The sequence below is a fragment of the Abramis brama genome, assembly GCF_963993115.1.
Source record: "Abramis brama genome assembly, chromosome: 6".
In the NCBI taxonomy this organism is placed as follows: Eukaryota; Metazoa; Chordata; class Actinopteri; order Cypriniformes; family Leuciscidae; genus Abramis; species Abramis brama.
Window position 1 is genome coordinate 24,410,669 of NC_139968.1, and position 16,734 is coordinate 24,427,402.

At 39.1% G+C, this 16,734-nt stretch overlaps 1 protein-coding gene across 1 annotated transcript in view; it reads left to right on the forward strand.

Annotated features, from left to right (window-relative positions):
* LOC311085477 (von Willebrand factor D and EGF domain-containing protein) overlaps window positions 1-16,734 on the forward strand; it is a 79,818-nt gene that overhangs the window by 19,618 nt on the left and 43,466 nt on the right. Inside the window, exons 6-12 of the mRNA XM_084117984.1 lie at window positions 7,208-7,297; window positions 7,497-7,638; window positions 7,890-8,107; window positions 9,880-9,953; window positions 11,344-11,620; window positions 12,621-12,823; window positions 13,535-14,475. Coding sequence (XP_083974110.1) covers window positions 7,208-7,297; window positions 7,497-7,638; window positions 7,890-8,107; window positions 9,880-9,953; window positions 11,344-11,620; window positions 12,621-12,823; window positions 13,535-14,475 — 1,945 coding nt within the window. The remainder of the gene's footprint in view (window positions 1-7,207; window positions 7,298-7,496; window positions 7,639-7,889; window positions 8,108-9,879; window positions 9,954-11,343; window positions 11,621-12,620; window positions 12,824-13,534; window positions 14,476-16,734) is intronic.

Genomic DNA, 16,734 nt, shown 5'->3' on the forward strand with positions numbered 1-16,734 from the left:
TCTTGATTTTCAGTCAAAACCTACTTTTTCGAACTCCTCCTAGACCGTTTGTCCGATTTTCACCAAAATCGAATCGTATCATCTCCACACTGTACCGACAAAAAGTTATGGAATTCGTGTTGATTCGTCAAACCGTTCTCGAATACCGCGCAAACAAATTTTACGTTGTGCTACAGCTACAGATTTAGTGCAAAAGTACTAAATCGCCCATAACTCCTAGACCGTTTGTCCTAGACTCGAGTGTCTTACAACACTGTGATCCCTGGCTCAAGGCGGACAAAATGGCTATCTCCAATTTCAATTTAGGCCAGAAAAATGTTCTGCTATGTCGAATTTTGTCCGAAACCTACTTTTGCCAACTAGTCCTAGGTTTTTCGCCAGATCGGAACCAAACCAGTCTAGGACATTTCTCTGGACTCTCTAGATCAATAATTATCGAAAAAAAGTTGAACTTTTGCATTTGGGTGGCTGTAACAGGGTCATTTAGAAAAGGGGCGTGGCAAAATACACTAAAAAGCCTATAAATCCCAAATGAAAACTCAGAACTTCACCAAAATTGATGAGCATATGTGTCAGAACATGGTGAGGAAGCATGCAGAGTTTCATGGAGATCGGACCATAGGTGGCGCTATAACTGGCAAAAAGCCTTCATTCTTATTAGGGGTTCAAGCATGAAATGCTGAAACCCTATTGTAATTGTAAGGATTCGTAAAACGCATCGTGCAGGCCAAACCGTAAGGCCTAGAGACGTGAAACCTGGCCAGATGGTAGGCCTCAATTTGGGGACAACCTATCAGAGTATGACCCCGAATGGCCCATAGGTGGCGCTACAGCAACCAAAAGTTCAAAATTGCTCATAACTCTTAGACCGTTTGTCCCAGGATCAAGTGCCCCATATCGTTGGAATCCTTGGCTCAAGGCGTACAAAATGGCTATCTCCGATTTGCTCGCCCTTCAGGCACCAATTTCGAGTAAATTGCATTTTTTTGAAAAAACTATTTTTGCGAACTTCTCCTTGGTTTTTCACCCGATTGGAACCAAACCACTGCAAGAATATTCTCTGGAGTCTGACAATCAATAATCATCCAAAAAATTCTAAATTTCAATTAACGGTCGATAAGGGGAACCAAAATCTTTGATGGCACCAGGGCCACTTTTACTAAAACGGTTATAAATTGTGAACGGAAAGAGATTTTTTTGCTAAACTTGGGACACATCTTCCTGAGTTCAATCTGAGATCACTTGAAAAAAATCGCAACAATTGGCCACTAGGTAGCACTATAAAATGGTTATAACTTGTGAACGGAAAGAGATATTTTCACAAAACTTGGGACACATGTTCATGAGCTCATTCTGAGGTCACGTGAAAAAAAATCATGACAATTGGCCACTTGGTGGCGCTATAAAATGGTTATAACTTGTGAACGGAATGAGATATTTTCACTAAACTTGAGACACATGTTCATAAGCTCAATCTGAGTTGACATGAAAAAAATCGTGACAATTGGCCACTTGGTGGCGCTATAACAGTGAAAAAAATCATTAAAATAGCTATAAGCGCACACAACCGTTAGTCTACTGAAAATTGGCATGCAGTGTCTTTGTCCAGGGTGCCATGATAGTCTATGAGAACATTGGTGTATCTCAAAAAACTCAGTATACGTCATTGGCACAAAGCCTTGAAGGAGCCTCAGAAGTTTCAAGGAAGCCCATGTTTTTTTCACAGGAGTGACCTCCTAAGAATCCTTGCCGAGTCCAACAATACCAAACATGCCAGGTTTCGCCTTATGGTTTTTGTAAGTGTCATTTAGAGCTTTAAAAAATTGTGGTTATCCTTAAAGCCGATATTCTGATCTAGACAACAACAAAAAAACAAAGGAAATTTGAAAACATAGGTAAATAGTTAAACAATAACGCCAAAATGTTAAAATTCTGATAGGAACTGACAAAAAAATTAATTAAATCCAATCAGTTTCACCCATGGATCATTTTGATGCCCTCACATGTTTGAAACGAACAATGATGGATTGTGATGAAATTTGTTTTGAATTGGGACTGGCGAATCCCCGTCCATACTGTCAATGACCGGTCGCAAAGACCCGCCCACTTTAGTTACTGTTGCTATGTCTGACAAGCGACGCCACTCTCACACCACACCAAGTTCTCACGCAGTGAAAAATACATTGCGGATCAGAAAAAAGACTGCGCGCTGACAGACAAGTACTTTTGATATGAAACAAAGTCTCACCTTTCAAATGTAGTCATTTTTTAGAGACATTTAAACAATAAATACCGTTTTGTGACTCTTTAATGTGTCTGACAGATCGCTGTAGACTCGAGGCTCAGTTAAAGCTGCTTGTGAACCGATCATCTCTTCCTTCTAGTTAATTTATACCATTAAAATAAACATGAATGAACATAAAAGGAATGTTGTTTTAAAGTGCTAAGACGTCAGTACACTTTGTTTTTCAAATTTAAATCCTCCTATGTTAATCTACTAACTCTCCTGACTGCTTTGTTGGACAAAATGGCGGATTATGATTAGTCAGATCGCCTGTCAATAAAACTCCCTGCGAAGGGTCAATTGAGAATGCCTGTGCGCACAATCCTGATCTAATCGACAACTTTGCAGTTGCACATAGGAAAGCCCGGAAAATCCCGCTATAATGTAAGAGAGCATCTTTTTCATGTATTTGGACCTAGGCCTAACAATGTTTTATAGTGCGCTGTCCCCATTGTTTTTTTGTTGTTTTTTTTGTTTTGTTTTTGGTTGAGCGTAGGCTACTCCTGATTTTGTTAGTCATCTCATCTCTTATATGCTGTGTATGATCATATCCTGCCCTATTCATGGTAGCCTACTCGCGGACATTGAGTCATCAATGTCATCAATTGCATCATCAAGGGGCCCGCCTTGATAATCCTACTTAAGGGCCCGGTGTTGGCTCGTTACGCCACTGAATATAATTGTCTAAACTCCTTATCAAAATTAAATATTTACAACAAATCTAAAACATATATATGGGCACACTTTGAGTACTACTAATAAAAGTGGTGGAGATCAGGCAAGACTATAAGAGGACTAGGCAAAAGGTGCTATAACTGTAAAAAAGCTTTAGAACCATATTTCCTATGGTAAACTGCCTGTATTGGCTGTAAATTGACTTTTTCATCTATAATGGCAGTTGTTAAATGCTTGCTAAATAAAACTTGATGTCTTTTGATGCTTGTGTGCTTAAAGGCCTTAAAGGCCTTAAAGGACAAATCCAGTGAAAAATGAACCTAGGGGTAATTAATACATGGTAACCGAGTCCATCGTTCCCTGAGATGCGTTTTCATGATAATCGAATATAAAGTGTTTTATCTCTAAAAACAGATTAGCTCATAACAATAGTATATGGGGCACAGAATAAGTAAAAGTAAATCACTAGTTAATACCACTAACAAGGCTCAAAATAGCCTCACACTAACACGGTAGCATAATGAGGGTCCATACATGCAAACCGAAGCATTGAGAACTTTGTAAGTGTACAGACAGTTTAATAAGAAGATACTTTATAAAGACAGTACATTACGCGTTTACATGCAGGATCCATTTTGGAAAACAGTCTCGACTAATCGGGCCACAAACGCCGTGCTAAGTGAGCTGGTCGATAGGAATTATGTTTGTGAAATCTAACGTAGCACGGCGTTCGTGGCTCGATTAGTCGCGACTGTTTTCCTGTCACGAAACAGTTAACGTGAGACGAGGATACAGGTGCAGAGGAAATTTATTAGTAACATACAGACAAGGTACAAAAACTCAAAAAACTCAGGACTCCAGGAACGGGGAAACTCGGACAACGAACCAGCACAAGACTACAAACACAAGGAGGCTAAATAGGGGAACAAACAAAGGAGGGTAACGAGACAGACAGATGGGACAAATTAACCAATAATCAGATAACAAGATGGGAGGGGCTAGACAATAGACACGAGCACATGGCCCAAAATAACAAAACACCCATGTGCAGCACAAGACAGGACAGGCATGTGACATTTCCAAGATGGATCCTGCATGTAAACGCGTGAATTGAGAAGTGAATCGAGATATTTTCACCAAAATTGACACACATATGTATGGGCTCACTCTGAGGACACATAAAAAAAATTGTGGGACTGAGCCTCTTGGTGGCGCTATAATAGAACAAAACATGAAATTCCCATTGACTTCAATACAGTTTTGTGAAATAAAATGCTATACTAAACTGTGCTGACTAAAAGTTATGGAATTCGTGTCGATAGACGAAACCGTTTTCGTATAGCGCAGCAGCAAAGTTGAGGCATGATGCTAATAGCACTATTCAGAATTTATCTCTGCAATGCCTTGACATATTGACACCAAACTTTGAGTGTGTCATTGTCACTTCACTCTGACCACATCACATCAGTTTTGTAACTGCGCCACCTATTGGTCAAAACTGATAATCCATTAAATCATATTTTGAATGACTTTTTATATGATTTTTCAGCCATTTTGCCTAAAATCCTCTTTAAATGTATTTAATTGCTCATTGTTGCAGTTGGTCTGACACCTTCAGCCATGTTGGCATATCCTGTCATCTGCTTGCGCTTGGCCCCGATAATTGCTGCTTGCAGCTATATTTCTTCTTCTTCTTCTTCTTCTTCTTCCGCTCTTGGAGTCTATGGCAGCCCATAGAACCGATTGCGGGAAAGTTGTTTTGGTTTGACATTCTGATAGAGGACAGTCCCAACATTAAATTCACCAATTTTGGTGTTTCTAAGTCATTCCCTGTAGCGCCACCACCTGTCCAAAGTTTCACTTTTACTTTGCTAATAACTTTTGAACCGTAAGGCCAATCAACAAAATTCTTTTCCCCTCTGATTCCTGAGCTCATGGCGATTCGATTGCACCCTATGACGTCATTTTCCGTCATAAAAATATGGCCGCCATCTTGAATGTTCAAAAAAAGCTACTTTTTCGAACTCGTCCTAGACGGTTTGTCCGATTTGCACGAAAATTGAACCAGATCATCTTCAGGTAGTGCTGACAAAAAGTTATGGAATTCAAATTGATTCGTCAAACCGTTTTCGATAAACGCACGAATACATTTTACATAGCGCTAGCAAAATCAGTCGTAAGGCCGTATCTCCGCAACGGTTTATCGTATTCAGACCAAACTTGGTACTTGTACTCACAAGCATGACCTGAGGCTACATGCTGTGTTTCGGCGCAGCGCCACCTACTGGTCCGGAGATATGAAAAATGGCTATTTTTGCTTATAACTTCTGAACAGTTTGTCCAAAAATCATAAAATTGGTCTCGTTAGATTCAGGGCAACATGCCGAGTTGACTGATATCCAATTTTACCATATCGGTCATTTTGGCTGTCGGCCATTTTGAATTTTGTGCTAAAATTCTGTATTTTATGAACGCATGAACGGATTGTTACGAAACGTGGTATGGGTCATCAGCACAATGCCCTGAATGAGCCTGAGAAGTTTCGAAACAGCGCCACCTAGTGGTGAATTTTTTTTTTCAAACGCTTATAACTTTGGGTGTGGTCGACTTATTTTCACGAGACTAGTCTAATTAGTCTCCTGAAACCTTGCCGAGTCCTACGATACCAAACATGCTAGGTTTCGCCTTACGGTTTGTGTAGCGTTGTGATTTAGCGCTTAAAAAACATTTGGCTATATCTTCGAAACCGATTGTCCGATCGAGACGAAACCTCCGTCAGAAGTTTGGAAACATAGGTCGATAGCTATACGCCAATGCCCAAATGTGAAAATATTGATGTTTAGGGGTAGTAAAATTCAAACAAAGTCATGTGTCAGTCATTTTTTACATGTTTTTTCATATAAATGTCTATAACTCTAAAGCGAATTGAGATATTTTCACCAAAACTGACACACATATGCATGGGCTCACTCTGAGGACACGTAAAAAAAATTGTGGGACTTAGCCTCTTGGTGGCGCTATAACAGAACAAAACATTAAATTCCCATTGACTTCAATACAGTTTTGTGAAATAAAATGCTATTTTCATTCACAATCTACTTTTTCGAACTCCTCCCACACCGTTTGTCCGATTTTCACCAAAATCGAATCATATCATCTCCAGACTGTGCCGACTAAAAGCTATGGATTTCGTGTCGATTGACGAAACCGTTTTCGTATAGCGCAGCAGCAAAGTTGAGGCATGATGCTAAAAGCATTATTCAGGCTTTATCTCTGCAATGCCTTGTCATATTGACACCAAACTTTGTATGTGTCATTGTCACTTCACTCTGACCACATCACATCAGTTTTGTAACTGCGCCACCTATTGGTCAAAAGTGATAATCCATTAAATCATATTTTTATTTACTGTTTCTATGATTTTTCAGGCATTTTGCCTAAAATCCTCTTTAATGTCTTTAATTGCTCATTGCCGCAGTTGGTCTGACACTTTCAGACATGTTGGCATGTCTTGTCGTCTTATTCTGCTTGGCCCCGGTAATTGCTGCTTGCAGCTATATTTGTTATTTGTTTTTGTTGTTTTGTTTTGTTTTTGTAAATAATGGTTCCTTGTAAATTTAAATGAATTTATTTATATATTTATATTTAGTTATTTATTTTTTTACTTCAAATATAGCCTTGCTAACATGGCATTAAAATAAAATAATATATATGCCATTACATTTTATTAATCTTTTTTTATTATTATTATTATTTTATATATAGAAAATACTTAATTTGATATATTATATACTTATATATATTTAATTTATATATATATATATATATATATATTTTTATATTTAATTTGTATAAAATGTTTAATATATATATATATATATATATATATATATATATATATATATATATATATATATATATATATATATATATAATTTAGAATATTTATTTTATTTTTTATTTTTGCTACAAATATAACCTGGCATTAAAATAAATGAATATAAATAAAAATGCCATTACATATTATTATTAATTTTTATCATTTTTATTTTATGCATATATTTAATGCCATATCAGCTATGCTACATTCCCAAATATATACATTGATTCATTTTAATTATTTTAATTATTAATTTCATTATTAAAATGATTTAATAATAAAAATCCATTAGAAGTGAATCATTATTGATTTCCATATTGGTAACACTACAGCGCATGACCTTCATGACAGTCTGGTTTGATTGACAGTTCTCCTGCAGCGTGTCAACCTTCCTGTTAAACTCCTCCAGCTCACAGTCGGCGTCAAAAGAAAGCGCTGGGTTTTTCGCGGGAATTAAGGTAAATATGGTTATATCTAATTCTTTATAATTATGATGGATCATGCATCATGCGCAACGCCTGAAGCTATAATTACTGGCTAAATACTCATTGAAACATTGCAAATATAATGTTGCGTAACTATCCATGCCTAACAGAGCTGTATGATCATGTTTGATTTACACTGGATTCGGCCAACCGTCCAACACTTTTTCTGCAGTTTGTTCCAGATGTCCTCCACATCCGCGAGGATGCTAAAAAGCACGTTTTGACTGTACACAGCACAGTCCCTATTCCCTGCCATGGGTTCGAGCACAACCGCCCTTGCAAAGTGTCTCTTGCTCTCAGCGTACATGAATCAGGTGTGTGTATAAAGCATGTATTATTATTAGTATTAGTGTGTAGTATGTGTATTTTTTCCGAATACTGGTACAAATACTGTATGTGTATTCATAAAAATGTCTTGTCATGGTTTAAGCTGTATGAAGGTAAAAGGATTTGAAAGTGACTCCATGTGCATGAATTATACTTTTTTCTCCCAAGAACATTTTGTCTTTGAGTTTTCCCTTTCATTTGAGGATGTATCTACTGATAATCTGTCTGAATGTCTCAGACAGTGTAGTCATAGAGGTTTCAAACGTGGCCTTATCATCCTGCTCGGTCGAGCTGATGTCTCAGCCCTGTCGAAACAACGTCTGTGCTCAGGGTACCGTGACTCTCAGCGCTGTTACTGATTTCACCCGGGACGGGAACCGGGCCAGCTTCCTTTCCACTCAGCCCACCGAAGGCAGCCATCGCCTCTGGAGAGGTTACACCCCTCCTGCACTGAAGGTTAGCGAAACCTTAGCATGCATCTCACAATGTAATATTAGTTGCTTGAGTGGTTTTGTACATTATATCTTTAATTTAATAAGACAAACACAAAGTTCTCTTTGGAATGCCCTTCAGGACAATGAAGCGCTTGAGATTACAATATATTTACATTTACATTGGTAATTTTTTTCTGACCCCATTGGCAATTATCTGTGGTCTTGTTTTAAAGGTCCCATTCTTCGTGATCCCATGTTTCAAACTTTAGTTAGTGTGTAATGTTGTTGTTAGAGTATAAATAATATCTGTAAAATTATAAAGCTCAAAGTTCAATGCCAAGCGAGATATTTTATTTAACAGAAGTCGCCTACATCGAACGGCCCGTTTGGACTACATCCCTCTACTTCCTTCTTTAATGATGTCAGTAGAACAGTTTTTTGACTAACCTCCGCCCACAGAAATGCTCCCTCAACTCTACAGAAATTCGTTTATGTACTTGCGCACTTCTTATAACTTACTGTGTTTACTCAGCTCTTACGGTGATTTTCTGAAGTAAAACTGACGCTTCATCTTTTGTGTGATGTACAATAAACTTTATTAAACTCATCAGTATATGTTTGATCATCATTCAGACAGCAGACTTGTAGGCTATTAATAAATAATGGATACATACAAGCAGATGACAAATACGTTATAATAACCGTAATTAAACTACTAAACTATACCTGTTTCATCTCTATACAGCACTCTGACTCTGTAGGCATTATTGTCCGACTTGGAATGAACACCGTTACTGAGAGTTTCTGATATTATCATCATTCCGTGAGATGAAATTGTCCTGAGAGACTAAGCGCGAGCTCGTGAAGCTCCGCCCCCTGTGCCGTCCAGCAGCAGCTTATTTGCATTTAAAGGGCACACACTAAAACAGCACGTTTTTCTGAGCCCCAAAAAATGACAATTTAAACATGCTGTAAAAAATGATCTGTTGGGTATTTTGAGCTGAAACTTCACATACACACTCTGGGGACATCAGAGACTTATTTTACATCTTGTGAAAAGGGGCATAATACGGGACCTTTAAGCACAAACTTGCTTATTTTTGAACAATTTCTTTCGAAAACAAGACTTGGGGCCAGCACAAACCCTCTTTTGGCGTTAAAAAACTACTGTCAGGACACAAAAGACACAAAGTGAAAAATTAGTTTAGATATTTGTACTAGGAAACAACACAAAAATACTGTGTAAAAAAAAATATTTTTGCAGTGTAGAAGTAGTAGTACTAATGAAGTGTCCAGCCATGGTTAGTTTTTTTGTAACCCTACAGATTTGAAGTATACTGTGCGGCCTTACAGCTCTCGTAATTGACCCCTGCTGAAAGAAAGAAAGAGCCTCTAATAAGCCAGACAGACACCGAAAGGACAGACAAGAATGCAGTAATTCAAAAGGAAAGAAACGTAAACACACATAGACCGCCAGTCTACTTAAATAATGTGTCACCACCGGCCCCAGACCACCATCTGTGTTGTCTGTAAACATGAAAGCCGCTCAGTGCCCTTTAATAATGGGAAGAGACTGTACTCTTCTGCATTATAATTAAGCTAGAGCCGGCATAGTCTAAATTGGGAATGTTTTGAGAGCATAACAACACTAAGTTAATTCCCTAAGTTGGTTGTGCTGCTTTTTGTAAAAGTCAAGTGTAATTTTTCTATGTAAGCAGTAGATGAATTTGTACTGCAAAAAGCTGCCAGTATGAATGCATCATTAACATTTTTCCTCCTTTTTTCTGCATGCAGATCACAGTTCAAGATGTTCCAACAGCAACCTGTTACTCCCTTACTGACCCTCATATCATTACTTTTGATGGCAGGTAAAATATTTGTGAGTTTTTAGACAATGAGTTCCCTTTTTTCTTGTAGCTCAACTGGTAAAGCATTGCGCTAACAACGCCAGGGTCGTGGGTTCGATTCCCAAGAAACACATTGAATTTACTGAAGGCTTTTTTTTTTCTTCACTGGCTTTTGCGCTGGATGTTTTGAATTATTCTACATTGCCTATGGTTATTTTTACACACGTCATGTGACTTTTACAAGACATATGCTCAAATGGTACATTTTCAAGTAATGAGGCAGGAATGTAAAGGTCACTTTGGATTTCAGATTTGTGTGGCTCAGATTTATCACTTGCACTCTTTGAATTTGGCTTGGAAAGAGGGATCTTTATGAAAGTGTATCACAGTAAAAGATGTTCCAATAGCGACCTGTTACTCCCTGACCGACCCTCACTTCATCAAATTTGATGGCAGGTAAAGTATGTATGAGTTTTTAGACAGCAAACAATGCCAAGGTCATGGGTTCGATTCCCAAGAAACACACTGAAGTTACCCAAGGCTTTTTATTTCTTTCTTTGACATTTGCGCTGGACTTTCTAAATTGTTCTAGATAGCCTGTGATTATTTCAACATACAGTAAGTTGTGTGACTTTTACATGACAGATGCTCAAATGCTACATTTTCAGGTAATGAGGCAGGAATGGAAAGGTCATTTTGGATTTCAGATTTGTGAGGCACAGATTTAGCACTTGTACTCTTTGAATTTGGCCCAGAAGGAGGGATCTTTATGAAAGTGTACGGGAACTGTCCTCATTAGTGAATATGTCCTTGACAGACACCGGCCCTGTGCCACAATTTCCTCCAGTAGAGAGGCGCATATGGCCCGACTGGACAATGGATTTAAGCGCACACTATAGCTATATGTATTGAGCAATGTGTGTTTACAGTGATGCCAAACATACAGAGCAATAACCGCAAAGTATCACGGTCACCATTAAAGTAAATTATACTAAAACTGTCCTGTGAAAATTACTGCCTCTGTTTCGCTCCCTCAATTTCTTTCTCTTTTTTTATCTTACAGTTATTTTTAAAAAGACTCTTTCTCCCTGCTTCTCCTCCACTTTGCCATTAAGTTCAAATAGTCCTCTGAGATGTTGCTTTCAGCTACTGTCTTGTCTTTAAAGGTTTTTTTAAGTGCACACTGAGGTTTCTGAATGTCATCTGTTTTAATCACCAAGACTTTTTAGCACAGTAAAACAGAACACAGAACACAGAAAAGAAACAAGATGACTATCAAACTTTGGAGCAATAATGGATGCAGCTGGATGTACCTATCTGTGTTTCGTTTGACATCCCCAATATTTACTTCGACGATCAAGCTACAGTAAGAAATTGAATGTAATTACTAATCAGTTGTTGTTCCACCCAGGCGCTATGAGAACCAGGAAACTGGCACGTTTTTGCTTTATAAAAGCACAAAACGTGTGTTCGAAGTCCACACAAGGCAGTGGGATTGTGGGAGCCGGCATTACGCTATGGCGTGTACCTGCGGCATGGCTGCTCGAGAGGGCAACGAGGTTGTGACCTTTGACATGTGCAACGGGCAGCTGCAGGAAACACGCCCGCACTTGTCCGTCAAGGCCTTGGGACCATCCGTGACCAATCAGATTAAGATCCACGAGACGCATCAAGGGAAGAAAGTTACGGTACGGTTACATTCCAGTGCTGTGGTAGCTAATAATGTTGAATTGATGTGGATAGGTTTTAAAAATAAGAAATGTAAACTCATGCTGCAGTGAAAATTCAGACAAAACAATCGAATCAAAGAAAGATTGTGTTTCACTTCTGATTCTGAACCAAAACGATTGCAACTCGCAGTATTAAAGATTTGACTCAATACACGATAGAGCGTATGATCCCTCATTGACATGCAAACTCAGGAAATCTCAGTCATGCTCACTGTGAAATGTATACAGTTCATGTTCAGGACAGGCAGATTTTCAATTTCTTGGCGAAACTGTCTGAGAAGTAAACACAGATCTCATCTGTTTTGAAAAGAGGCCTTTTCCCCTGCAAAAGGATTTTAAAGTTCGGTCAGTGCAGCAGATGTTGTCATTGTTGCATTGTGACACAGTTTGCATGAGCAAGTGTTTTGTGATGGCTACATTTATCTAGATTTGTAATATTCTGATGTAGACTCTTGACAAATCACCACTAATTTCCTCGCAACCAGCTGGCAGGGAAATGGGATCTTTTACTGACATGTGCATTTAGTTTATGATTGAAGTTGGGGTAAACTCTAGATTAGATTAGGTAATGATGTTGGATTTTAAATCTAGTATATGCATGGACAGACAGTGAAATATAAATATATATTTGCATAAATAAATTAACAATAAATTAATCAATCATAATCATATTTTTTATAAAATACAAAAATAGACCATTCAAAATATATCAATAATAAATATAATAGTTTTTTCTCTTTGTAGATTTGGGTTCCAGCTTTTTTTTTCTCTCTTTTCTTTTTTTCTTTTTCTTTTTTTTAAATGCATGATATTTTAATAAAATACGGTACTTGACACAACCTAAACACTAGCCTTACATATTTAAGGGTCAGCATGGTCTGATTTTGAAGATGATTTCGGTTTAATGTTTAGGGTTAAATATGTATGAATTTAAAGAATTTTTGTTTGACCCGTGCAGATCGTCTTTGCCTCAGGGGCGTTTGTGCGAGCAGACGTCAGTGATTGGGGAATGAGTCTGTCCGTCAGGGCTCCAAGTCAGGACTTTAACGCCACCAGAGGCCTGTGTGGGTTATTTGACCGGAACAGCCACAACGACCTCCATCATCCTGCAGGCACAAGCCACCGTGACAAAGACCTAGTGGAATTCATTCAGGGCTGGAGGTGAGTGATGCTTTTACACCAATCGTATAGTCTCTATTTTCACAAGAAACAATATATAGTTCATAATTGATCTCTTGAGTTTAAGACGGGTAATAAATCTAGTCAGAACCAGAGCCGTCATGAACTGGGCTACTAAGGTCCTCTAAGGCGGGACTCTTCAACTCCAGTCCTGGAGGGCCGGTGTCCTGCAGACTTTAGTACCAATCTCACTTTAACCCACCTGTAATTCTGCAAGTAATTCTGAACACCTTAATTAGCTTGTTTGTTTATAGTTAGAGCTAAACTCAGCAGGTCACTGGCCCTACAGAACTAGACCTGCTTTAAGGTGAAACTGTGGTCCTGGTCCGAAATATGCTGGTAAGAACTAAAAGACCTAAAAGACAGATATATAAATATATATATATATATATATATATATATATATATATATATATATAAGTTTCCAAGCTCAAAGCTTCTGTAAAAGATGCCGTTCAAGTAGGAGTATTTAGGAGACGTGGAGAGCAGTTCGGTTTCAGATTAGAGTTTGCATCACCATTTAACCTTGATTTGCTCGTTTTAATGTCAAATATAATTAAAGTAGAGGAAAGTCTCTAATCTAATGGGCTAACCTTTCTCGAACTCTAAATCCTCTCTTGTCGCAGTGCTTGAGGGCTAAATTCAAAGGCTGATTTGAGACAGTCATATTTTTGTTTTATTTCTCCGTGTCAGGATCGCGCCTGGGGAGAGCCTGTTTGACAGCACGCCACCTGCCGTGGATGAGGAGATAAAGTGGAATTTCTGTGCTTGTCAAAAGGGATACAGCCTTTCCCTCCATTCAATGCACACCTCCAAAGGCCTATTAAACCAACCTCCTGTCTCTCGCTGCCTATCTCACGACGACACAGATTATACGTCCCTGTTCCCCTTCAAAGATGCCACTGCCGAGTACGCCATTAAACCTATCTCTGCCCGTAATGTCCGGAAGCGGGAGACGTTGGCTGAGGTGTTAGAGTTAGCCGAGATGAAAGGTGCTAAACTGGAGTCTCAGGTGTCCCAAGGTCAGGCAGACAACTCTCCTTCTGTAGAGGAGTTAGAATTGGACTTATTATTTAAAGTTGACGCCCCTCACTTGAATGAATTTAAGATGCCCTTACTAAGTTTGGGTGGAAGGCCTAAGAGAGAAACCTTTGACTTTCTACCCATTTACACTGTCCAGACCGACCTCGAAAGTTTCGCCTACTTCTTTCCAGATGACCACCGCTCCTCCAGCCGTCCAGCTGCCTACCCTTCCTGGCCGACACCTAGTGGCCTCACTTCTGCCAAAGCTTTGGAGGTCTGCCAGTTGGCCTTGGCGAACTCAACTGTGGGCACGGCATGCAAGAGTCTGCTGGGTCGACGCCTGGAAGAAGCTGTGGATCTCTGCATCCTGGATCTTCAGTTGAAAGATGATTTGGCCTGGGAGGACGCACTCGTGCCCTTCCTAGAGAACGAATGTGAGAAAAAGTGGCTGGAGAACCGGACCCATCGTTCTCAAGAAGCTTCCAGACCATTGGCGGATATTGCAACGGCCCTGCGTTGTCCGAACTTCTGTAATGGGAACGGGCAATGTGAAGAGTGGGGATGTCAGTGTTATCCAGGCTACAGCTTTTACGACTGCAGTCTCACCATCAGTAAGTGATTGTTTTGACATCCGTCTGTTGCTTCAAATGTGGTCCCCTAGGGATCCTCGATTATCAGAAACACTTTGGGTTTAATGTATGCAAAATATCCATCAATAAGCAGCCAGATGGGGTATTACAACATGTTTTGTGTGACATACCTGCAGGGGGTTGTGGAGTTTGAGTAGGGACCACATTTGTAGATAAAAGTTGTTGAGGTTTTGTTCAGGCGGCCTGGGGAAAGTCTATATTTATTTGCACGATCAATGGACATTATGGAGTCTCATCTCATTTGTTTTCTACAAAGGAATTGTGGTCCAAGATGAGTTTTATTGATCAGAGGTTGTTCATTCACAGGTGACTTAATGTTAAGGTTATGTTTCTGTTAAGTATCAACTTTAAGGTGTTTTTCCTGAAGTTCCTTATAGTTGAGACACAAATGAGACAACTGTTGACAACAGAGTGCAAAGACATAAAATCAAAGTCAACTGTAGTAAATCTTAGATAATTTGGTCTAGGAATATTTTGATGAGAACGTTTGAGTTCATATTGAGATCTTTTAGAATCTTGGTAGATCTTAGCATAGATTGTTGAAACTCTGGAGGAGACTCTTTTTCTCAGAAGAACTTCTGGAGTTTCCGGAGAGGTTTCCTTTTCCAAATCCTTGCATTATCACTTCCTGTTTAAAAAGTGACATCAGTTCCTGTTCCTGAAGGAAAAGCGGGTGAAATGCAATACACTGAATTTCGAAGGAAATTATGATTTTGTTTTTGCCTCTATAGATAACACTAGAGCTTGAAAGTTGTGTACTGCACAAATGACAAGTTCAGCAATTTACCTTTGCATTTGGCATTGTTTTGTAAGTGGATGACTGTCTAGTGCAGTGGTTCCCAATTCCAGTCCTCGTGACCCACTGCTCTGCACATTTTGTATGTCTCTCTTATCTGACACACTCAGTTCAGTTCATGGAGTCTCTCCTAATGAGCTGATGATCTGGTTCAGGTGTGTTAAATAAGGGAGACATACAAAATATGCAGAGCAGTGGGTCACGTTGACTGGAATTGGGAACCACTGGTCTAGTGTGATGTGATGTTGTATCTTTATGGGTCAGAATTGTACTGCTCTTTTGTCCAAATGTCTGTGATTAAAATCCTGTACTTTGGCTCAAGTACAGTGTTCACTACAGCTGCCATTACCAGATGGTGGTCAAAGTGCCAGAGCATTTCTGTGGCATTAGATACATTTTTTTTTCTGTGCCAGCTCTTTTCATCAAGTATGTATTTTTAGTATCTTGTTGTTTGTTGTACGCTTTCAGTTCCTTTTAATTATATTTGCTTTGGATGCTGTTGTTCTTTATTCCTTTTCTTTAAACTCCGCGAAAAATAATTTCCTACTCCCTCAAGCATGTCTTCAAAGAAACTGCAGATGGCTTGCGTTTGTGCAAGTGTTTTTTTTTTATTGATTAAATTAATTATTTGAAATGATGTATGGAACTCCTTTCGGAACGGCAGAGTCGTTGAGCGTGTTTATCGACTGATTGTTTCTGGCAATAGCGACGAGGCTCAGAAGTGCCATTAGCTTTCCCAGCCAACCTTCATATCAATGAGATATAGTTATGCCGGTATGCTAACGCCTGGCACTGTGCCAGACGCCCATGCCCGCTCGCTGATTAGCATTGGGATCTTCGCTAAGCCGCTATCTTCCTCGACGTTTTTCGCATGCTCCCTGGGGCTGACTTGGTGACGAAATGGCAGTTTTAACACAAATTAGCAAGCAGATTAGGAGCGCTAGAGAGGGCTGTTTATCACAGACTGACGTTTTTCAACCTCTCCGAGAGCGAACTCTGATTTATGGCAACCACGCTAGGATCAACGTGCAAGGTAGCACAGGGAGGACGGCTAGATAAATCTGCTTAATTGCCCAACTGATCATCGGCTGATGCCTCTTCTACATCTGGGAACCCCATTCATTTTTTTTTTTTTTTTTTTTTTTCTGAAGCCAATGACACATTTATGCCTAAGCGTTTTTGGTTGACTTTATTTGCACTTCATCCAGTCAAATGTGGATTTTTGCATGTCTTCACTTTGTTTGTACTAACTTTTGGCCTCATGATTTGCGAATAGTTGTGTTAGCATGCTATTTTTTCTCCTGTATGTAGTATATAGTGTATGTTTACTGTGTATTGTATGCTAATTCTCTCCATACTACATTAATCAAAGTGTACAACATAGCACACTTTATTCCACAATTCCAGATTGATGAAGGAACTGA